At 39.8% G+C, this 24,075-nt stretch overlaps 2 protein-coding genes across 6 annotated transcripts in view; both read left to right on the forward strand.

Annotated features, from left to right (window-relative positions):
• Positions 1-494: 494 nt before the first annotated feature.
• On the forward strand, positions 495-6,785 carry gpatch2 (G patch domain containing 2). Of its 3 annotated transcripts, none has more exons than XM_055044656.1 (10): positions 495-633; positions 1,305-1,548; positions 1,763-2,313; positions 2,480-2,544; positions 2,877-3,074; positions 3,380-3,491; positions 3,852-3,891; positions 3,998-4,062; positions 4,178-4,266; positions 5,297-6,785. In XM_055044656.1, the coding sequence occupies exons 1-10, from the start codon at positions 584-586 to the stop codon at positions 5,464-5,466; spliced, it is 1,584 nt and encodes a 527-aa protein (XP_054900631.1). In that variant the 5' UTR covers positions 495-583; the 3' UTR covers positions 5,467-6,785. The 3 variants fall into 3 exon arrangements, with proteins under 3 accessions (XP_054900631.1, XP_054900633.1, XP_054900632.1); XM_055044658.1 differs by having other exon boundaries at positions 4,178-4,248; XM_055044657.1 differs by having other exon boundaries at positions 1,763-2,310.
• Positions 6,786-7,549: 764 nt separating this feature from the next.
• LOC129369157 (estrogen-related receptor gamma-like) overlaps positions 7,550-24,075 on the forward strand; it is a 37,473-nt gene continuing 20,947 nt past the window's right edge. For 2 of the 3 annotated variants that reach the window (XM_055044512.1, XM_055044513.1), the window contains exons 1-3: positions 16,693-17,012; positions 23,539-23,784; positions 23,881-24,038. In XM_055044512.1, coding sequence (XP_054900487.1) covers positions 16,957-17,012; positions 23,539-23,784; positions 23,881-24,038 — 460 coding nt within the window. In that variant the 5' untranslated portion in view covers positions 16,693-16,956. Of the gene's footprint in view, positions 7,814-16,692; positions 17,013-23,538; positions 23,785-23,880; positions 24,039-24,075 lie in introns of those variants that run through there. The other variant, XM_055044514.1, reaches the window with a different exon arrangement.

Below are 24,075 nucleotides of genomic sequence, written 5' to 3' on the forward strand. Positions count from 1 at the left end.
GTGCGTGTGCAAATCTGGTACAGTCAAGAGTCATGCAGTTTTTCCCTGAGTCAAAGCGACTAAACACAAATTAACCAAATGTATAATTTCCCTTGCAGGTCACATTTATATCCTGATTTATGTCTATCATAATGCACCGACGTTTGTAGTTGTAACAGGCAGATGTTTTAAAAGTTAAAGGGGCATGAAATAGCTTTAACACTGGTGGGAATACTTGTGACTACAGCACACTCTGGTGTTTAACATGGGTAAGTACATTCTAGTACAAATTACAAATTGCCATCACTTTTTCTGTGTGTGTGTTTTATTTAAAATGTTTTTAGCATATAGAGTAATATATACGTGCGCCAAAATATATGCAATCATGTTTTCATATAGATGGAATTCAAATGTAGAACTTTTTTGTTAAGTAAGTGACAATGGAATCTTTAATGTCAATGTTCCATTTTCCCGAAGTACCTGAAGGCAGCACCGGCTCTAGTCGTTTATCCAGCTAACTGACTGCTAGCTTTTGTATCAATATGGAGTCCGGCTGTTTGTTTGTTGTTTCTGGCTAATAACCCGCTGGCACTTGGTGGCTTTAATGTTCCGTGCAGGTCACCTACAAACCATCGGCAAAGCGGGAACTGGCTGGTAGGTGGTCTTTGAAAAAAAAAAACACTGAGACGTAGGATAACTCATCGCTCACGTTCATTGAACTCGCGTGGATCAGCTGGTTGCAGAGCACACGGGCTAGCTACATCAACAGGCTAGCATCGAAGCTTTCCTGAATGTCGAATGGGGGTTTTAATTGTTTATATTGACGGCGATTCTCGCAGCAGAACAATCAGTTATGTATTCACGCTTATCGCTTGCTAGACGGGAAGCAGTCGTGTCTTTATTATGCGTTCATTGACGTGGACTGCTCCAACTAACAAGAAAACGTTAGCTTACGAAGCTAGGTAGTGAAACCGCTGGCGATAGAAGAGATCTGCTCTAAATTCATAGAAACGCCGCCGTTTTTATAGATTTCTAGCAGCTGTTACAACGTAAGTAACAGTCAATGCGTCTATTGTTGAAACCATCTTCCAGAAAAAGAGTCATTTATTTTTGTCTTGTCTGTGCCTCGCTGTTTTTGTTAGTCAGCGTTAAATATTGTAAATAAATGTATTGCTACTTCCGTTTGTTGTTTATGGGGTTCTATCCGAGAGGAAATGCATTTGCATCTCCCAAAGCAAATGCTTATCTTCTCATGTAAAGCGTTTACCTTTCTAAATGGCAAACAAACGTGAATAATCATGTTCAACATTCGCCCTCCTTCCCAGGCACTTTCACCGGACAATGGACGAGCTGGTCCATGATCTGGTGTCAGCACTGGAGGAGAGCTCAGAGCAAGCTGCCCGGGGTGGCTTCGGCGATGGCGGGGACCACGCGCTGGCGGTGGGTTGTCTGCTGAAGAGGCAAGCTCGGAAGCGCAGGGGCAGGAAACGACGCTCAGACAATCCCCATCCGCCCTGGGAGACGGGCCACCTCAGCGAGGGGTCAGAGTCCAGCGTGGAGGAGCATAAGGTGAGGCTGGGGGCGTGTCCTGGCTGCTGGAGAGGTTTTACTAGTCAGGCAAGCTTTCATGTGGATCCCACAGGTGTTTTTGTACTCTGGTCACTGTATCAGCGTCATCCTTTTCATCTTTAGACAGTGAATTGGATCTATCCTTGCTGACATTCGAGCACCTTTCAACGTCTCACAACTTACCAAGCATGCCACATTTCTTTGTTGCCACCAGGACTACCGTGCCAGCTCAGGAGGTGTTTCCGCTGCCAACAGCCACGCCCGTGACAACAGCGACTCTGATGACCAGCTTGGCCCCAAAAGACGACCGCCCCACGCTACCGACCTGGGACGAAGCAAGCGACCAATTTGGCCTGACGACCTGGCCGTCCTGGGGTCAGCAGAGGGAACTCGCAGCCTTAGACGCCGGCGTAAGGTCAAACGTATGGCTGTGGACCCGCCGGTAGAACCAGAACCTCACTCCTCCATCCTGCTCGGGCCCCCGCCGGTCCCCAAGGCCCGTGTCGGCAGCAGGGCGCACAGACTCTGTGGTACCGAGAGTAGGGGCGCCATGGAGCTTTGTGGAAGTGGCCTGCTGGCGTCTGTAGGAGAAAAGAACCGAGTGAAGAAGAGAAAACTGGCAATGCAAAGACTGGGGCTGGAAGCTGCAGATGAAGGGGTGGTTGTTGAGAGCGAAGACCCTCTGTCTTCACCAAAAGAAAGATCTAAAGAGAAGATGGAGCTGGACGAGCAAAAGGGCTCAGATGAGGACATGAGTGACAGGTGGTTAGTGTTTTGGCTTTCTTTTTACTATTTCAGCTGATTTTCAAACCCCCACCTTTGTTTCTGTTATTGACGAGAGTTTAATTTTAGATCCGGTTTGTATTTTGACTAATTTTGCATCCACTGTGTTTATACTGTACATTTAATGACCCTTTGTTGTCTTTTACAGTGAGACCAGCAGCGTCAGCAACAGCAGTGATGGTGGCCTGTATACTAATGATGAGGGGAGGCAAGGTGTGTGCGTAGTCCTGTTCTTCTCTAGGTTTTAATCTGAATCTCTCCTTTAGAGGAACAACATGTAAATAACCTCTGATGTACGCTACAAGTGTTTTTCTGGACTGGACAAGAAAAGAAAAAAAGCTAAAATAAATATATTGCCAATCTTCATTAATCCTTTAATCATTAGATATATTTATCCTTCTAATTTGTAGCATATTTAAATCCCAATTACTGCAGAAGTATCTGCCAGAAGTTGATGGTGAAACTTTTTTTTTTATCTAGTTTGAAAATTGCCCCAAAACAAACGAAATAAAAAAGAACAAACACAGTTTCTATCTTTGCTCCAGGTGATGATGAACAGAGTGATTGGTTCTGTGAGGGAGAACCGGGGTCCGGATCTGGGCCCGGTGGTGCATGTGGGATAGCAGGAGTGGTTCCCTGGTGGGAGAGGGAGGCGACGTCGGAGGAGCTGGACCTCGCCGACCCGGTCTTCAGCAGCATTCTCACAGGATCCTTTCCTCTCCTGAGCCCCGCTGCACAGAGAGGTACGTTATGAACTGCTGTAAAGATGCATGTCGTTATGTCATTCTTGACCGATAGGGAGCAAAACAAAAAAAGTGGAAAAATTTACTACTTATTTATAAAAAAAAAATCTTTGTTCTTTTTTTTGTCGTCTCTCAGTAGGAAGAAGATGCATTTAAATTAGTTTTCCATTTATTTGAGCACTCTTTTTAAAAGCCAAAAAGTATGAATCCAAGATGAATTTGAATTTAGTTTAATCTTATTGGCCAAATGAAATTAGATCAAAAGTGAGTTGATCTGTGAATAAACTTGCATTGATGTTGGACAGGGTTCCAGGCCAGGTTGAGTCGTCTTCATGGAAGCCAGCAGGGATCCGAGGTGGGGCTTCCAGGAAGCTCCGGTCAGGGCTTCAGCGAAAGGCTGAGCCAAGATCCACATGAGTGAGTTACTGCCTGCTACTAAATCTGAATTTATTTATTTTCTTTTGTCACCCTTTTGAAATGTTATGTTCGTAGAGGAATTTGGGTTGTCTTTTGTATTGAGAAATGTGACCAAATTATTAATAACATATCTCAACAAAGATCCAGGTTTATCTTTCCTTTTCTTTTGATTCGATTCAAGTCCTTCCTTCCTTATAGTTGTTCCACCAGTCTCCAGGTTTCAAGCCTTCCTGCTGTACCAGGAAATGCGATAAATTCATTCATTACATTCAAAATGTACATAAAATAATGTGAATTCTGAAACAAGAACAGAGAGTTTATCATCCAGATGTTTCAATTGCACCATTTCTTCCTAATCAGGCCTTGGTTTAACGCAAGCTCAAGGCGGGACCATGGACAGGTGAGCTATGTTTCAAACTGGTCGAAATGCTAAGCTGGAATCTTTCAGATTGCCTATAAGATAAAATTTTGTCCTTTTTCTTTCTGTCTTTTATCTGCCACTGCAGTTGCACTGGGATCCGCGAACAGACAAAGGACATCGGAGGAGCTGTTCGGTTAAAACAGCAAGCAGGTGAGAATAATTTAAAACATTTCACGTACAGATAAATTAAAACTTTTTTTTTCCCTGTTGTATGCTGTCAGAATTGAAACTTAAAGCCGTTCTTGTTTCACCCACCGTTCTGCAGGCAGACCAGCGGACACCTCGGCTCTCTATGCACAGGCGACATCAAAAGGAGGCGAAAGGCAGCTCCTCTAGGTACCGTCGTTCCCTTAGGTAACTGAAGGAAACACTCTCCTGCTGCTAGTCTTTTCCTTTCACGGATCTATATGCGTCTTATCTCACGTCTTCTTTACTAAAAATATTGGGAGTCGGGCCATGACACACATAGCAAATGTTGGTAATGACAGGGGAACAAGCTGTAACCAGAACACTTGGAGACCCTGGACTGAGAAGCTTTTACTCAGCCCTGCTTACAAACAGAGGATTAAAACAGTAAGTAGTTAGCCTCTGTGACTAAAGCAATGTTCCTAGAAAACAGAGAACAGCAAGACTATTATCCAAGGCGGAAGTCAGTCCTTACTTGTCCGGATGCAGTTGTTGCACGACAGAAAGTGTGGCTAAGTCAATTACCTGGTTACGTTTGTGGAAAGGCAGGACATACAAGCAAGACCGAATGCCTAATCTGTGCGATAACAGCAAGGGTTTTAACTTTTGAAGTAACCAGGATTACAAACTTTTCAGTGGACTTTAGGTGACCTGTCTGTGGCTCATACTATAAGGGAAATAGCAGTTGTGGCTCATGTTCCAGATACGTTTGTGTGTGGCTGTTTCCTTATTCTCTGACTCCATCTAAACTTTACATTTGATGCATGGTCTCAAAACTCTTGAATGAATTTGGTAGCATATTCTTCCAGGAACAATATGTTGTTAGAGCATTTTTTAAAAAACAGTTTCTCATTCTACTCAATTTTCCATTAATTTGCTTTCATTCAATCTTATGTGAGAAGTTAGATTCCTTAGCTACACTCTTTTTGGCTTATCCTTCTTATAACATGTTAATAATTTTATAATGATCACACTTTGGAAAGCTGTCAACGATAATCAGCATAATTATCAGAAATAAATGCTTAAATCACAACCATTTGCAACGACTCTATATTGTCAGAGTTTCTTTATTTCTTTTTTTATTTGTGTTCTGAAAAGACTTTTTGATTTGCTGGGAGTTTTTTTTTCACACAAATTTTAAATGTACCTTTTTCTTTCTTTTTTTGTTGTTGCTAACTTTAAAACATTTTCTTCTCAGGTGTGGTTGGAGAAAACGCGGCTCCTATCCCTGACACAAACATGGGGAGCCGCATGTTGCAAAGCATGGGCTGGAGCCCGGGGATGGGACTCGGCCCCGAGGGGAGGGGTATCACCGAACCCATCCGGGCCACACAGAGACCCAAAGGGGCAGGTTTAGGTTTCAACTGATCTGTCGCTTCCTGGACTCGAGACACAATACTGCAAAAAAATAAAAAATAAATAAATAAATAACATGGGGAATGTTGCAAAGCATGGGCTGATTGCTCAGATGAAATTCTCCTCAGGATGATTCTTAACCAAAGTCCTGCGAGCTGCAAGAATGAAACGGTTCTACTAAGAACGTCTGTGGTGACAAACTTTCCCCACATTGGGGAAACTTTTACAAAATCTGGAATGGAGACGCTTGACAGTAATGGGTAGAAATGAGTTCTCCACGTTGGAGAACTGGACGGTGAAGCTTGATCACATGTTACCTCAGTGTTTAAGGGCAGACTGCTGAGTCTTTGAGCTCATTCTGAGTGTGAGCCACTGACAGCGCAACCCGTTAGTCAGCCAAACTGGTTGGAACGTTGATCAGAAATGTTTTTGTTTTGTTTTTTTCCTCTGAGATTGCACAAGAGTTTTTGAATCAAATGTTTGACTAGGCCATACCTCAACACACCTTTTTAAGTTGCTTTTTTTTATCGTAATGAAGTTGGCATACTTTACATTAATGTGAGCAGACTTATCTGGATGTATGTAATAATCCATTTCATTGATTTAATTGAGGAATTTGTGTCATTAGAAAGTTTTTATTTCTCCACAAAGAGGGAAAATAATATTAAAAAAAGATCTAAATCTGTTTTTGTGTCAATTAGTGGATTTGCATGTGTCCCCTTGATTAGAGTTCAATTTTTTCAGTTAATTGTTTTAGATTTATTATTTAGTCTTGCACATTTTAAAGGGTTTTGCTTAAAGTTAACATTTATTACTTACTACACACGTTATATTTCAAAGTCAAAAGAAACGTCATGTCTGTACTGGCCAGAGAAAGTATTTGAAACGCTTTGTAAAGTTGTTTTACAAACTAAAACCTATATGTTTGTTTTTGTAGAAAACATTAAAAAACCCAAACAAATTAGGATCCTAACATAATGCTTAATTTTCTCTTTGTCAGTGTTAGAGATACAAGTGCACTGAATGCAGAAAAAAAGGCAATTGAGGTTGACAGTAACCACATGGCTGCTTAGGGTAACATAAATTTAGCCAGAATCGGCTCTCGATGGTCTGTTTAGATCGGCCATGCATGTGGCGTAATCGGTACCAAAACTGACCCAGTTGCGATTGAAACACCAGCCGCAGTACCACCTGTCATGTCAGAGGAGAAACATGCCAGTGAATGTGTCTGCCAATTTTTCTTCATTGGACAATATTAAATTATGTCTGTATTGTATGACAGACGTATTTTCACAAACACTGCTATCTGGAAGTAAATAGGTTCAACTCATTGTTTGGCTCATTCAGTTTTTTTTTTCCTCCCAGTAGGAAATGTGAGACTAGTCTAGATGGAGGGCGGGATGACAGCAGCAATATGTACAAGAAAACCCCCTTCAAAGTGCTCTGGAATGCACACAGAAAATTGAATCGTTTACCAATATGACAGTGACTCAAAGCACACAACTACACCTTAAGGTTTAATAACTCTAAGTGTTAGGCTGCTAATGGCCTGTTTATAACATTTTTACCTGCCCTAAAGGAACATTCAGGGGTCATTTCTGTTTGGCTTGTTTGTTTGGTTCCCTGTTTGACAAGAACGTTTGTTATTTCTTATATCTGCTAGCTAAAACAATTAAAAAAGAAAAAAAAAACACCAACAATTACTCAAAGTCTGCAATCCTGACCCAATGTGTGGTGTCAAATGGTGAAAAGATCTCTAATTTAAGATTTAACCCTTTTTTAACAAGAAAATTCCTGCACCCTTCCTTCTTTTTCATGAGATAACTAACCCTAAGCCCTCAGTATTTCCAGCTCTAATAAAACACACACTGACTCAACATTGCCTAAAATACAATTCAAGGATCCTCTGCATCCTTCTTCCCCCCCTCACATCTTTAGCATGGCTGCAACAGAAAACCGTCCTCTGACTGCATCCAGAGAGAAGCAGGAGCACCGTGTGTCCTCTGCCCGTCGGTCCACCCCGCATTTAAAGGGGGGAGCATTCAGCTGGGTTCTCCCTCCTCCGCTCCCTCCCTTAGACACACTTTCTGTTTGACACGCTCACTCAGGACTCCCCTGTGAGCGAACCGGGGCAGGTGAACTCAGCACTGGATCTGCGAGGGATGCTGAGAGGAAGGAAAGAGGGAGAGGGGGGGAAATCTGCGTGTGTGTGTTTATGAATTTGTGTGCACGCTGCTGCATCGCTGAGCTACAGAGACCGGAGGCGAGGAGAGCTGGAGCGTTTGTCCTTGAGACCGACTGACTGCAGCTGGAAAGCAGAGCCACTGAACAGCCGACCAGCCATTGGATGAAACTGACAGTAAGTACCGAGCAGAAGCTGTGAGATGAGCAAACCAGAAGGAGCAAATGTGGGTTTTATTGCAGTTGCAGCGAATGTACTGATGTCTTTTTTTCTTTCTTTTTGCTCTTGTCTGCTTAGAAACAGTCCAGTGTGGTCTTTGAGCTGAAATGGGTGTGTGTGTGTGTGTGTGTGTGTGTGTGTGTGTGTGTGTGCGTGTGTGTGTGTGTGTGTGGCTAAATATCTACTTTGAACCTTGGTGAACTCTGCCTTTTTATCCCATCCACACTTCATTTAAAACCTTCATGGGTGACTTTGTGAGCACTTCAGCAAATTGTTCAGCTGCTAAACGCATCTGCAGCAGCATTTGTCCAAGTGTGCTGCATCTAAACAAAAAAAAAAAAAAAAAAAACTGTCACCAAATATTACTGTCCAGAACAATTTTTTCTTCCTTGTCTGTTTCTATTGATAGATGAATTGTAATCGGTAGGCAATATGTGTAATTTTGCAAATGATTAACTTTTGATTGCCTTTGGTGTGGCTGGGAATTAGTAGGCCATCCTGGACAGGCTAACTGGGTGAGAGGATGACCAGAGGGTGGGGGTCCCTGAAAGAGCACTATGAAGTGGGGACAGGAGGAAGAGCCAGGGTGAAAAACTGAAACATCCTAGTGGCTCAGCATACAGAACCTAATCAATCTAATGACATGAGACGAAGAAGGAGGGACAGAAAAGAAACACAGATGGACAGATGGGATTAAAGGAACAAGGTTTAAAGTAAAAGTTTGGGGAATACACATAATAAAAATTATCAAAATGTACATTTATTTTGGTTATTTAGTTAAAATAGCACATTAATTTATGTAGAAAGTTATTTTAAGTACTTATTGTTTTTTCATTTTAACAATTATAATTTGGAGCTAATAAAAAAAAATACAAAAAATAGGTTTGTTGAAAAAAAAAAGGAATCGTAGATAAAAGGACAATATTTTTTCATGGCATAGTGACTTTCTTATCATTTTGTTTGCTGGAAAACCATGGGAAAGACTGCAAATGTAAGAGTTGGAAAAGATGAACATGTTAGTGGAAGGTTTAGTGGAAGGAAAAAGTAAAGTTTATGAAAAAGGATGCTCGAGCAACAGGGATAGATAACTGCAGTCTGGATTTGATAGGATTTTGAAGAAAGGCCTTTTTAAGAGTTTGGGGAATACACATAATAAAACAATGTCATTATGGGCCCTTTTTTCCCCAAGGAGGCTTTTATGTGGGGGGGAAAGAGAGGAAACGCTTGACTGTTGTTCAGTAGCCCAAATACTAAAAGAGTAATAACTGAGGAATTGATACATATCTGTAGAGTGTATGGAAACTTCTCTATTTGCTGACATCTCTGTATTCTAAGTTCTTTTTTAAATTAGATTTATGTAGCATGACATTATTTTAATATAATGCTGCATAAAGAATTTAATTTTGGATTTTTGTTTTTTTATTTTTTTAACAAATTCAATTCAGTTTATTTAGCACAAATTCACACATCATCTCAAGCCACTTTATAAAAAAAAGTAATTTCAATCTGTAGCACATACACTCCAACTGAACCTAGTTATCAAAGAGTTCATTAAGTTCAGGTCATCATTTTTTTTTTTTTCCTAGTTCATTATTCAAATCGCTAAAAAATTTTATCTAAGGAATCCCAGCAGAGTGCTTTGAGTCACTGACTTCACTCTTCCTGCAGGAGTTTGCAGTGAGATACGATAGATTGCATTGTGGTGTTGATGTTACAGCAATCCTTCATACTCAACATGCATGTCGCGACAGTGGAGAGGAAAAAACTTCCCTTCAACAGGAACAAACCTCCAGCAGAACTGAGCGGCCGTCTGTCACAACAAACAACTGGGGGTTTGAAAAGAGAGAGCGGATAAAAAGAAACAGGAGAGCAGATGCATGAGAACTTTCAAAGCTGATGAAACTTCAAAAGTTCATCTCAGCAGAGGAAGAAGCAGTTTCTTTTTCAGAGATTTCGTGTTCAAATATAATTTTGAGACGTGCCTGGGATCTAACTTATGGGGCTCATCAGACACTTTGTGTCACTGTGTGTCAGGAAACCATTTGAGTTTCACTTTTTCCAACTGATTTGCAGAAATTAATTCAGAATAATCGTATCTATGTGTAGATGCAGCTTATACTACCTTTTCTGGAGCAGGACATTATCCACCAAAAGATGAGTGGTGGAGCTGCTGACAGCCATCAAAAAGGCGGGCAGATGAAGAGGAAGCCCGGGCCTGAACGCATAGAAGTAGCCCTACTTTCCTCTGTCTCTGTGTGTTTTCTGTTGACTTGTTCAGCCATGACATGCTGACTCTGAGCCAGAGGGCTAAATTTGCCACCTGTGGAGATAAAAGTGATATGATGAGTTCGGGAGTGCATACATTGTCTCTGAGTGAGTGTGGGTATGTGAAAGTGTCTGGAAGAGCTCCTGACATCAGCATTAAACACGTGCGCTGCTGACTCCCAGGTTTCTGTGTGTGTGCTGGACCCGCAGTGGTGGCTCCTCACCTGGGATGAGTCTGGGAAACAGGTGCAGAAGTAAAAAAGCAGCTCTGATAAGTAAGCAAGAAGCTGACACAATGGTATTATTATCTTATTGTGGTGAAACCAATTGCAAGTACTTATAGGTTGTATTTTTTAAATTAACTACTCCAAATAAATCTTGACAGAGGCACTTTCTTGCTCAGCAAGGAGATGTGGAAGGTGAACTTCAGCCCATTTTCTGACTTTTACATCCTCTAACAGGTTTTCTTCCAGCATGTCCTCTATTAAGTTCTATCCAAAGTCTCATCAACTCTGTACAAATAGCGTTACCCTGCTGGAGATTACTTATAGACTGTTTTCAGTTCAGGGAAATGACTGATGTTAAATTCTTTTGATAACTCATTAATTCCCTTTACAAACACATAAGAACATGCAGTGTTCATTCTTAAGGCTTCAGACAGCTCTTACAATCTCACTGATTATCTGTGAAACAGATATTTAAGGCTGTAAATGTGAAAATCAATGTTGTTTTAAGAAATGCTATGTGTGCCACATGTTTTAATATCTGCATACAAAATCTTTGTGGTTATAATAATTATGACATCAAACCCATACTGTATCGTTTATGGCACACAAAGCTTTGAGAAAACAAGGTGACATTTCTATTGTGAAATTATTTTGTGAGAAGCAACAATTTTAGAAAACATAGTTGTCTTTGAAAAATTTCTAATACTTAACTGCTGAAGATAAGTGAATAAAAGACAAATCGGTTTAAGACCGGATTTTACTGAGAAGTTGACGATCCTGTTGACAATAAGATATGACTCTTCCACCATATAAAGAAAAGGGGCAGAAGAAGATGACCAACAGATGACCATTTAATCCAATCCTGCTTGTTGAGAATATGAAGGGTATTTGTTGCCGTAATCCATATTATGTTGTTAGGAGAAGCTTGGTTACATGGACTAATCACCCTGAGGGCCTCCAGACGGGCAACTGCCGGAGGCAATAAGTCCGGATCGCACGATAGAGCTGAGGGTTGAATTCTCAGCTCTGGTGAATCATCATCATTTATGATCAAGCTGCACTTGTTTTGTCCCTTTAATAGAAAGAATTTCTCCTCTAGGGGGCAATCCAGTCAAGTTATTACAGAACGGGCCTGAAGCTGAAAAAGGATTCATCAGTGTGCCTCCTGGTCTCAGATAGTCATTAAACGAGCTTAAATTTCTGCACATGAAATCCAGCCTGCCTGAAAGCCTTCCTGTGCGTATAAGGTTCCCTGCATTTCCTTTGCAGTGTGACTGTATGATGCACAGAGAAGTGAAAACCATTTGAGGACCATTGACCCACCGTGGAGAAGCAGCAGCGAGTCCCAGTAGATCTGAGTGACATTTCAGTGGTTTCGTTTCTTTAGGCTCCTCTCGGAGGGTTTCTAGGGTTTCTGCCGTGGATGTATGTGTGAGCGAGGGAGCTCTAGATCCCTATGCTGTGTGCCGCAGATCAATGTGAAACCAATCTGGGTCCGAGTGCTCGTCTGTTGCCCGGTCTGTGGATCATTTCCCTCCAATCCATCTATTTAGAGCCACCAAATAGAACACCGTATAGATTCAAGATATTGTTTATTCTTACTCAATGACCTGTTTGTTTATTTATTTTTTCCTGACTGCCCAGGCACCTCAGGGCCTCTCCTAACTCAAATACTTTTTAAAACTTTTATAAAGCCTTGTTTTTATTCACTGGCCTTTGAACCTATCTAAACTGATGTCTTGACAGCTCACTCTTTTTAAAAATGTTCTTTGTATAGGGACAGTGGCGCAGTTGGTAGCATTGTTGCTGTGCAGCAAGAAGGTCCTGGGTTTGATTCCAGGCCCAGGGTCTTTTGCATGTTCTCCCTGTGCATGCGTGAGTTCTCTCTCCTGGTACTCCGGCTTCCTCTCACAGTCCAAAAAACATGACTGAAAGGTTAAATGTCTCTTTAAATTCTCCCTAGAATTTGACCTGTCTGTCTCAGTGTTGCCCTCCAACAGATTGGCGGCCTGTCCAGGGTGTACCTGGGCAGGGTGTACCTGGGCAGGTACACCCTGGACCTGGACAGGTACATCCTGTCCAAATAAGTTGTGACTTCAACTTATTTTTACTTTTTGTATCTCTGTGCACGTCCAAGAAATATTCAAAATCGTTTGTGTCGCGGTGGAACAGTGGCGTTCATTAGTCTTTCCCACCACCCTGGTAATTGATAAATGGCTAAGAGTCAGACATAAAAAAAAGCAGATTACGCTCGTTCATTTGGAGGCTAATGCCAAAGTGTTTGGTGGAGCCGGACTTGCAGAGTGACTGTCTGGTGTGGGAAGCAAATGAGACAGCTGTCCCTGTAGGATGAGAATCAGTGGCTGTGAGTTTAGGGATTGAGGAAAAAAGAGTGAAAACACACACACACATGCGCGCGCACACACACAAACATTTCTCCTTTTTCTGCAGATGGCAATGTATGCATCTGGTATATGGGGTCAATAGCTGGCAGCTGGGTGCCCTTTTACAGACAGCTTCCCTCCGGAGCCAGAATTGAGCTTCTGTCTTCAGCTCAGCTTCAGTGTAAAAATATTGTTGATGTCTAGCAGCAGCCATCCTCGTTGACTTTCATTTGTTGCATTTAGAGTGTGTCAATGCTGTTGTTTTGCTGTTTTTTTTTTTTTTTTGTTTGTTTGTTTTGCTTCGCTTCGCTTCATGTCATTCTTCCCCTGTGATTTATTTTGCCGGGAATAGGTTGCTGTTTCCTCAATAGTATGTTTTTAGCAACTGGTCAGACTTTTAACAAACAGACTCATTATTGACCGGCAGAACAACATGCAATAGTTTGTTACAAATTATTAATTAATCAAGACAGAATCTACCCTTGCCTAAACAAGCTTCCACATATTTTTGTTATTCTTTTAGTCAAATTCCTTCTTTGTATGTGTCCCCATTGGCTACAGCAAAGCATTTGAGCTAATAAAAGAGATTTGTGAAAGAGGATGTCCAAATTTCATTAAAACTGGACATTAACTTTGAGGGACCATTTGAATCCACTTTTTGTAAAAAGCCTACAGTTTGATTAATACACTGTGTTCTTATCAAGTTTCCTGGAGAACCACTGCATCGCTGCTACTTTCTCTTGAAATGATTATAAGTAGACAGACTTATAATGATCCCTATCCTACCAGTTAACCCAGCAACCAAACAGATCAGGGAAATAAATAGGCTTTGTATTATTCTAATTGAAAATCGTCCTTATTATCTTGCCTCTGTTTCATCTTTTGCATCAGTGTCGGACACAACTAAGCAGGGGTCACTGGAATGAGACTCTAAATCAAAACCTGTGTAGTGGAACCCCTTGCAGATATTTAATTTGTATTTATACCACATTGCTTGCATGCAAAAAATAGTTATTTTGTATCATGCATTTATAAAATGTCAATGGAGAAAGGAAAGCGCAGTCGTCGGATGAGTTCTTTCTCTTGCATGAATTAATTCAAGCTGATGACAAGTAACTTTGAGACCCAATTATTTTTGTCAAAATAATGAAATCAGAAGTTGGTAATATAATATAATTAATCTGTTGTATGTTCAGTTTGTGAGTTTCTTTCCACTGCGTAAAAGTGTGGAAGTAAACAGCACCTGACTGTCGATGGCAAGAGCCTCTGAGAAGATCAGAGCCACTTCTTTTTAATGTCAGCATTAAAGTTTCAGGAATGGTTTCCAGAAGAGGATTTCTCTGGAGATGATTTTTATGTGATACAATTACTGTAGTAGATTTTATCATCACTCTCTAATCATGTCAGCCTTGTTGTAGTTTATGGCTCCAATAATAATAAAAAAAATGCTCACCGTGAAATGCTCCTCTCTTTTGTTTTCTATGCCTTTGTGTTTAGGGATATATGATTCTTTATGATTTTTATGATTCTTTGATCTTTTTCCTATTGGATTACGTTAAAACCACAAATCTCTACTTGTGTGTCTTCTGTGACAGATCAACACAAAGCAGTTCATAACTGTAAATGGGAAGGAAAATAATTTTATTTTCTTTGTTAGCTTACTTTCAAGGCTTGAAAAAAATTTTAATCCCTTCAAAGTTGGTACACACACACCATTACGGTCATATCTGCAGCAAAAACTGGTTATAGAAACTATATAACTGCTCTTTGTTGGTCTGTCACAAAAAATCCTAACAAAATATATAGAATGTTCTGGTTGCATCATGAAATAATATGCAAAATACGACAAAAGAACTTTGTGGGAATGCTTTTGTAATGAACTCCATTCATATTTGATTCCCAGTATGTATATGCATGTAGCTGTAATGACTTTTCTGGTTGGTTGATGTTGTTGTCAACCAACCATGAGGTACATAATGAGATAAAGTTCACTGCACGCAGTCCGGCCTTCATCTCAGCAAAAGATTAGCACAGGTCATTTCAGCCCCGTGAAGTAAGATCAGGAAACACGGCATCATGTTGGTTAGTAAAGGAAAGAAATGGGCAGATATTACCAGGAAAAGCACTTTGCTGCTCACAATTGTGACTGAAAGTCTAGAAAATTCTGCAGAAAAGTATCAAAAATGATTAAATGACTAAGATGTTTACAGAAGTTCTCAGAAAGAAATTTCTAGAAATAGGTTAATGATCAAAAATAGCTGAATTAATATCCCACAGTTTTTTTTAAAAAGCATTCCACTCGTATCCAGATACCAAAGTAAATGTTTCAGCCTTGAATGTTTATTCAAAAGAAAGTGGAGCAAATCTGGATGTTAAAATTAATTTTAATGATTGGTTGCAAGTGTAAACAAACTCTTTTCTGTGAATGGACTGGAATGCTACTGTGAACAGTGATAGCCTTAATGTCTTTTTTTCTGGTGACAGAATCTTATTTTACAATTTCTTATTGTGAGTAGTGCTGTAAAAATGCTGCATTATGATGCACCTGCTGACCCGGACTCTGTCAAGTCTCTGCCTCCCATTTTGTTTGCACGTGTGCTTTGTGAGTGAAAGGAGAAAGGCATCATGTTAGGCACTGAGCCATAGCTGATTATCTCAGATAACAGCGCTGTAGCGGGTAAGTCAGTTTAGGCTTAAGTAGAATTTACGTTAATGTGGTTTGGAATGTGGATGTCCATATGTTTGTTTATGTGCTGTCACTGTGGATAGCAGCTAACTTTACATTACATTTGGGAAATAGTCTCTGTGAGAATGTTCTAAAGTTTATTTTGAGGTTTTGTGTAATGATGCCATTACATCCAAGACGTATTCCATGGTATTTTGCTGTCTGTTCAAGTTTAAAATACATGAGAACGTTTGAATTAATGAAGAAATAAGTAAAACAGATTTAAAGAAAGAAATATATGTAGTCAAAAGTTGCAACATTGTGACGACATTATTCTCAGAACACTATGAGATTTATCCACACCATGACGGTCACAGAAGAAAGTAATAATTGCTCCAGCCCAAACATGAGTTCATCAGATTAAAATTAAGTTAAACTCAAAAACACTTAATGAATCTAAAAAGGTCGATTGCATACCTGTATATTCTGTGACTCATAACATCCAGGTGTCTCCAAAGAGTTGATATAGGTGCAGAGGCACATTCAAACTACCATCGAAACTCAGGGTTGCTTGGCAGTCTCTGATTTTCCCAGTTTGAATCCCAACTTCAGGGGTAATTATTGTAGTTTTTCTGCCTGGGAACTCTGAAAGTCTAACCTTGGAGGACAAAAAGAATACAGCAAAATACACTTGGTGCAGATTCCACACCTACCCAGGATCATATTATAAGCACTTTACCGCCATCTAGTGGTCAATTGTGCTTAATTATGCCAAATTTAACTAATTGACATGCTAAATACCTAGATGTGTGTCTTTTGGATGTGCTGTATTTAAATCAAAATTTTGTTATTTAATTAAACATTTCTCTGAGAGCAGACACTCAAACAATCCATCTTCTAAAGAATTGCTAAGCAAACTTCTATAAAGGGGCACAATGTGACTGGGAAGACCATAATATTGCCCTCTTAAAACATGTCATTCATAAACTGTAAAAATATCACTTGTGAAATGTGCGTATAAATATTTTTAGCGTTGCAATTGATAGAAAATCTTCTAATCAAAATAAATTAGAGAACTGGATTTATTTGTGTGCCCGATAAATTGTAATCTGCGATCCCACGCTGACAGCTTAAACCTGTTAAATAGGCACAGTAAGTTACTCACATCCACCTGCCCCGAGTGGCTGTGAGCGCGAGCTGATTGGCTGAGAGGGCAGCCAATCAGCTCGCGCGATGAAGTGGCCGCTTTGGTCACAGGCAGCTCGCAGTTTTCAGTCACAACTGTCCGTCCAGACGACAAAAGGCGGCGCGGAGAGCAGCTTTAGCGAGAAGTGAGAGTGACAGGAAGACAGGCGGACCATGAGCGGAGCCGAGAGGGAGACACGGCAGAGGAGAGGGCAGTAGATGGAGGCAGAAAGTTCCCAAGCAGGAAAACTGTGATTTACAAACAGGTTGAAGGGGCAGGTGTAACTCAGGCTGTGAAAGGCGCTAATACAGAGAGAAAGAAAGCAAAGCATTTCTAATTTAGTGTTTTATTCGGGGTATGGTAGCAGAGCGCACATGGATTTAGTTGACCTGTACCTCCCCGAGTGTTTCAGCTACCACTCTGACACAGAGTAAGTACGTTTTTCATTCTAATGTTATCCTATTGAGCTTTAAAGTCTCGGGTTGCTCAAGTGAATATTAATATATTTTAATTCATTTAAAATATTATTATTATTTTTTAAAGTTACCTGTTTATCAGGTGACTTATGTCTCTTGTATGAGGTAATTTAATTCATAATACATCTCTGACAATCTATTTTGTCGTGATTAAGAGTATTTGCGCTAAATCCAGTTACTCAGATTTTAGCCACCATAATCATATTCAGCTTTTTCGCACTTGCTTAATTTTATTGGCTATGAAGTAATATTTCTTAGTTAGAAAGCATCTTTAAAATGACCTGTAGTTAACTGAACATGCACTGTCCAAAAAATATATTTGGAATGGCATAATATGACATTTTCTAGTTTGAATATTGCGCGAATAGATATGATTATATTTGCTATCCATATTGGCAAATATTTGCCATAATTCCTTCAGTATGATCCTTAGTGTGGAATATGCATCAACAGGTATTAATTACTTGGATGAAAACTCTGCCTTGTCTGCAGAGATGGGCCAAGGTATAGGCTAACAAAAAATTGCATAGGGTGCCCACTCTAGCAGGTTTAGCTCAAGAATGGAAGAATAGTCATTTAAAGTCAACTTTACAAATGTAGGAGTAATAAATTTGCATCAAGTATACGAAGAGCACACTTTTGATAGTACTAGTAATGCATCAGTTAAATTGCCAAAGATTGAAGTTGGTCAATTTCCTCTTGATTGGCTCTGATCACTTTGCTGCAGGTTCTTGAGCTTACTCACAATCCAATAAAATTGCATGTCTTCTACTAAAGAGATGATGATGTTTGGGAAGTGTCCAGAGCCAGACCAAAGCATGTGCAAACTAAGCAGCTGCCCAGGGCCTCCGCCACAGCAGAAATGCAATTGTCACTAAAGAGAAGTTTACAAATGTGGGAGTGACAGAAAATGTGCAATGCTGTTGATGATAGAGATTCAACAAACACCCAGAGATCGAGGTTCTGTCAGTTTTCCCTAATCAACTTCAATTAGTCTCGATGCGTAAATGGTGATAATCTTGTAATAGATTAATTTTATTTGAAATTCAAAGCTGCTTCCTCTGACAAAGCACCTGCCTTTCATTTTTGTCTATTATGTGTCAAAATCCTACTGTTAAAAAAAAAAAAAATCAGTCAAAATTAGAATCCATGCATTTGTTCGCTATCTACCGCTTATCCAAAGTCACATAAACCAAACCAAGTAAACCAAAGACACAGTTTTAGTTGTGTAAAAGTTAATATTTTCATTGACTTTTTAAAACATGCTATACTGCTCTGTAATTGTATTATAATCAATACAAATTCCACACAAAATCACAAAGTCCTTGAGCAAGGTGATGCACTTTTTTGTAATTATTATTTTTTATTATAAACCATAATATTCATAAAAAGAGGTACATAAGGCATGTGAGATTATTGAGCAAAACTTTTGAAAGGTATATATTCAGATTTGATCCTCATACAACCTGATTTTCTATTTGGTGTATAAAATGTTTTTTTTTTTTCAAAAACAATGTTTAAGCTAATTAACTACAATGTTTAAGCTAATTAACTACATATTCAACCTCTAACAGGAAAGTTGTACAAATAGCAGCACAAGAATATTTCCTTAACTTATTTGAACTGTTTTCTGTAATTTAAAGAAAGATTTTCCCATTTTAGTCTCTCTCACAATGCTACTACCACTATCCTGAACATTTCGGTCACTAAAATCTGTATCAAGAGCGAATGAAATGGAAACTACCAAAATAAATATTATAAAATACATAACGTTTTTACTTGAAATGTAAAAGCGTTGGTGATTACAAACACTTGCATTTCCATTGAGATTCCATGCATTATGCAGCTTAAGCCAAATTTTATTGACGGTTGCTTCTAAAACACAATCAACTGAATGTTTGTGTTCAATCCAGTTTTTTTTTTCCCCCAGCTGAATATTTTACCACAAAAATTAAGTTCGGAAAAAGCTGTTCAAAGCAGGTGTTAAATTACTCACCACATAATTACTTTTTGATTGTCCATATTTTATTTAATCATTCGAAAAGAAGAGCGAGAAAAAAAAAGCCAAATCTATTATCATCATTGTTCAGCTTTTATCAGTTGTGGCATAATCGCTCAGCAGAGTTCAGCAGCGAGCGTTTCACGATTGAAATTAACCTTCCGCCGGCAGCGGAGAAGAAAAGACAATTAGAAGATAGACAGAGGGAAACGGGAAGACATGTGGACGCACAGGTTGTCTGATTGCATGTGACACAAGCAATCAGATAAAGGAACCGGAAGGAGGGCAATGACAGCTGCAGATCACCCCCCCTCCCCACCCCTGTCCTCCTGCGTCCATCTCTCTCTAGAACCCGCGGGTCTGAGGATCCAGCCTCAAGTGCTTCATCTCGTGGATTCATCCAAAGCCTGCGTAAGGCTCTTAGTTGGCTGAGAGTGTCACTGATCCCCGCTCATCTCTCGATCATTAGTACAAAAAAAAAGCACTACTGAGACCCCGGTGACCTAAATCACCTCTCTGCGGCCATGTAAGATTGAGCTGAATGGATAGGCGACACGCCCTGGGATATAGTTGGATTTGGCTTTTTTTTTTTTTTTTTTTCCATTTTTATTTCTTGCTTTTGGCAATCTTCTCTTAATTTATCTCAGTAACTTATCTCTTCTGTTATCTCTTTCTTCCCTCCAACTCCTTTTTTCTTCTGCAGTGAGCCATTGTCTGTGTTATGACTCTGCTTAGCCAGAAAGTGTTGCCCTCTCTTTTTTTTTCTCAACTCCCCCATCCCTCCCAGGTTAATGAGCCACAGGACTCTCCCTCTCTTTCTGTCCAGCTTTTTCCCCACTCCCTCTTCCTGCCTGCATCTCTTTTCATTTCACGCTGCATTTTATCCTTTGTTCCCAAGGTGCAGTTAGTGTTGTTTTAGATCCTTGGGCACAAAAGAGATAACTCAGAATGGCCATTGAGACACACACACATTTATTCAGGTTTGGACTGGGCTGTTGAAGCTGCGATGTTGATGGGTTATGTGGTGCTTTAGATTAGTACTGTACCAAAGTGATCAAGCATTTCATTATGAAAGCAAAGCATTGACTCAAAGTACTGGGATGCATTCCAACAAGAGAGCTAATAGTATGCAAACTATCAGGCTTTGCAAAGCAGCATGAACACCTATGATAGAGAGATGACAACAGATTCCTTGTCTCCGTGCTGTTTTAAATGAGATTGGAAATGGTAAGGGAGGATTGATGGAGCAAATTGGATGAGAGTCTTGTAACTGCAAGCCTGGGCACAAGTTACCAAGGCACAAGTTTGGAGAACAGTGGATCAAACCTTCCCAATAAAAAAAATATTTCTTACCTGGCGGGTTGCTCAAATTAAATTAATGAACCCTACCTACTCAGTAGTACTAGAAAAGGTAAATGATAGTAAAGTGGTGGAATGTATCACATTTTGTTCACCTTAACTACTTATGTTTAGTACAAAGCAGGTACATTCTTTTTATGTTAGCATAAAACACAGTTAAAACACAGTTAGTCCCAGTTTCTCAGATAGTGGGATGTTTGTTAAGCAGCTGACTACAGTGTGTTTGTTTCAGCAGATAGCCTGACTAATCAACCAGCCTGCTGAGACGTCTAATACTCAAACTATTAAGAAATTTAGTAGACGTCTACTCTGTTCACACTCTGGTCTGCAGATCAAAATATCAATAGACAAACATTGCAGATTTAAATTATTTTAACTGTTGACATTTTTGTGCACATGCTGCAAAAATGTTGTCTTTTTATCCCCCTGTGAGCATTTATGTGTCATAATTAGTACACAAACATATCTGACATATTCAGAAAAGTTCAACTTCTTGGCTACTCTTTGTTAAATAGTTAGAGTGATTCCTCTTCTGTGGTTGTTCAATTTTCCTCTAAATAATTGATTGTTCATTATTTTATCTTAAAGAGGTGTGTTTTTTTTTTACCATGCACCTTTGCGCTTGCTTTTGTGGCTCCATAGAGGGGTCAGTAGCGCGTGGCCATGGCTTGCTCAGTGGGTGGTTTGAAACAGCCAGCCTTTTTGCCTACCAAATAGCTTATGATGGGCAGACTCATTTACATGGCAGGAAACAGATCAACTTGGACATGCACCTCGCCATGCAGAGAGCGCCGACCGAGAAGTGTACATATTGTGTGTATGTGTGTTTATGCGAGACAAAAGCCAACCTGCAGTCTGTTTTTAGAGTTGGCCTGGCGACAAACAGTTGCGTGCAAGTATGTGTCAGGGTGTTTATGAAGACGTGTGTGTGCACAGGGGTTGCAACGTGTGAAGCGATTGCAGGAATCTTCATGTGAAGAGAAGAGGGGAGACGGGCTAAGCTCCTTATTTTTACAGCCAGGCACAAAAGTCTGATGCCACCATCGGAGTATGCGTGTGTTTTCAGGATGTGTGAGAGCAGGGCACATGCCTGCAGGCCCACTGTCCACGTCAGCTGGTTTCCTCTTCAGCTTGGTGACAGAGAGTCTGTTGTGGTCACTTCTTTACTTATTAATAGGTTCGTGACACATGATTTAACATGCAGGTCATCTCTTACTATTTAGATATTACGGTAGAAGTAATGGCATTTGTTGTTTTGTGTGTGTGCCGTTTATTTTTCATTTAGAAATTTAAAGAGAACATTCTGTTTCTGGAAGCTCTTATTGAGCTTTTTATTTAAATTTTTGTCTTTGGCTTGCAGTCCTTTGAACACTAATGAAATACTATAAGAATAATTAGTATATGGAAATGTTTAAAACCCTGCATTACACCAAAAGTAGTTAAAAAAAAATCAAATAGAGACCCCACAAACCTTTATTAATATTTTCAGATAATTTTTTATTTATTTGTATTTTTTTTTACAAAAAATAGATAAAAGAATAGAGGACATGACTTGGTGGACAAAGCCACCTCGTATCATTGACTTTGCTTTCATCAAGTAACTTTTCTAGGTAATTTGCCGGCATGATTAGCTTGGCAAAAGACATATTCCACTCCAAACTTTAACTTACTCTCTGCTGTATCAGGATGTTGCTTCAATGTTTGCACATAATGTCCTCTCTTCATGATCTTTTGTAAAGTACAAAAAGAAATATAAAAAAAATACTTTCATCACTTGTCTGAGAAGACAAACATAGCATGATGATGAGTGTCGGATTGCATACAGCATCAAAACGCTCCCACAACATGATGCTGCCAGTCTCTTATGTCACAGTAGGTATGGTACTCTTGGGCTTGCAAACTTCAAATATGTTACTTGGCCTTATGGCCAAACAGTTTAATGAACACAAGATATTTCTCAAACAGCTAGGTTGTCAAATCAAATGAAACTATCTGTTTATCTAAACAGAAGTACAACATAGAGCATGCTGTCTTAATGGATTTTTAAACAAGAAAAGTAGGAAAATTAGTCTTTTTTATTCTATAAATGAACATCAAAACAGTCCCAAATTCTCAGGATTTGACCTCTTTCACTTTGATAAGAAAAAAGCCGTATTTTTCATAGACTATTTTATTTTTTAACATTCTACTGCATTTCCTACTACAATGACTCTTACAACAAACTCTTAACGTGTTTCAGTTATGATGTGTTTGACAAGTAAAGCGTTGTTGAGACAAGAACAGGTGTGCCATAACATTCAATACAAATATTAGAACAAAACAAAAATAAATAAACAAACAAACAAAAAAAATCAGTGGCAGGAAAAAGAGTAGATTACCCCTGGCTTTTCTATTTCCCTGAGTTTGCTTAAGTAATCACCTCCTTCAAAAACAAAGTAGTGTAATGCACTGCGGCTTTGCATATGTGGTCGATCCCAAACGGCTGGTTCAGACAACACAGGGAAGGGTGGTTTGATAGACCAATGAAAGGATGTGCAAACTTAACTAAGTGGTTTAAACTATTAAAGCTCTTAGGGTTGTTGACATAAGGAGGAAAAACCTCAGAAAAGACTCGCCTGGGAAGCATCGTAATTCAGAGCTCAATTAATTTGTATGTGAATTCTGTCTGTCTGTCTAATTGTACCTTAAATGTTGTGTTTTCATTGCTGTAAGTGATTAAACCATTATAATTAATTTAAATAAAGACTTAAACATCTAAGTCTTATTAATTAAGCGATGCAAAACATTTCTGTTAATTGTTTGAGATACTCAGATAAAAACTAATTATGTAGTCTTTTAATTTATTGGATGAGTCTGTATAAGTCATGCATAAGTCTGAGCCTATTTCTATATTGATCCACTCTGTTTGGATTTTCAAAAATCTTCAAGTTCAAGCTTGTTAATTTTTCTTCAAAAAGCCATTGAAATTGTTTTTTGCTGTATTCTTTTGGACCCTTGGGAACAGGATTGTTCAAATATGCAATTGTAATCTAGGGTTAATATGACGTTCATGATTATGAATGCAAGCTTCCACTGGTATGTTAAGAATGGTCGTCATTTGTTCTGTTCCCTGTCTTGTCCAGGCATCAAGGCAGAATGTCAGTGAGGGGCTTGGACCCCGCCTGTCCCACCTCAATAAAACGGGAGCCCTCCAGCCCCAGCTCTCAGGGTGATGTCAGCCCAGCTCAGCCCAGTCCAGGTAGCTCCTCATCGGATACAAACTCCAGTTACGGTCCCCTCACCAAGGGCCTCAATCACAACAATGGGCTGGACTCACCGAGCCTCTGTGGACACACAGCTAGCTTGGCCAATAATGGCGGAACCACCAGGTTGGGTGTTAAATCGATTTCAGCTTATCTCACTTGTTGTACAACGAGCGCCAACTGAATGAACGCATTTCTCCTCACCTCTCTACTTTCATGCAGGAGGTTTGGGGATGACGAGGGCCAAGTGAAGTGTGAGTTCATGCTGGGCACTGTGGCAAAGCGGGTGTGTCTGGTGTGCGGTGACGTGGCCTCTGGCTATCACTATGGTGTGGCTTCATGTGAGGCTTGCAAGGCCTTTTTCAAGAGGACCATCCAGGGTAAGTGTAAAAAAAATCTACATATTCATGGAAAGAA

The sequence above is a fragment of the Poeciliopsis prolifica genome, unplaced genomic scaffold (genome assembly GCF_027474105.1).
Source record: "Poeciliopsis prolifica strain line A6 unplaced genomic scaffold, Auburn_PproV2 SCAFFOLD020, whole genome shotgun sequence".
NCBI lineage: Eukaryota > Metazoa > Chordata > Actinopteri > Cyprinodontiformes > Poeciliidae > Poeciliopsis > Poeciliopsis prolifica.

Excerpts from the sequence above, each read along its gene's own strand:
- gpatch2 (XM_055044656.1), top strand. The coding sequence starts at position 584 with ATGTTCCGTGCAGGTCACCTACAAACCATCGGCAAAGCGGGAACTGGC. Across the intron at positions 3,075-3,379 it reads GAGCCCCGCTGCACAGAGAG|GGTTCCAGGCCAGGTTGAGT; the intron begins GTACGTTATGAA and ends GATGTTGGACAG. Across the intron at positions 4,063-4,177 it reads TCGGTTAAAACAGCAAGCAG|GCAGACCAGCGGACACCTCG; the intron begins GTGAGAATAATT and ends ACCGTTCTGCAG.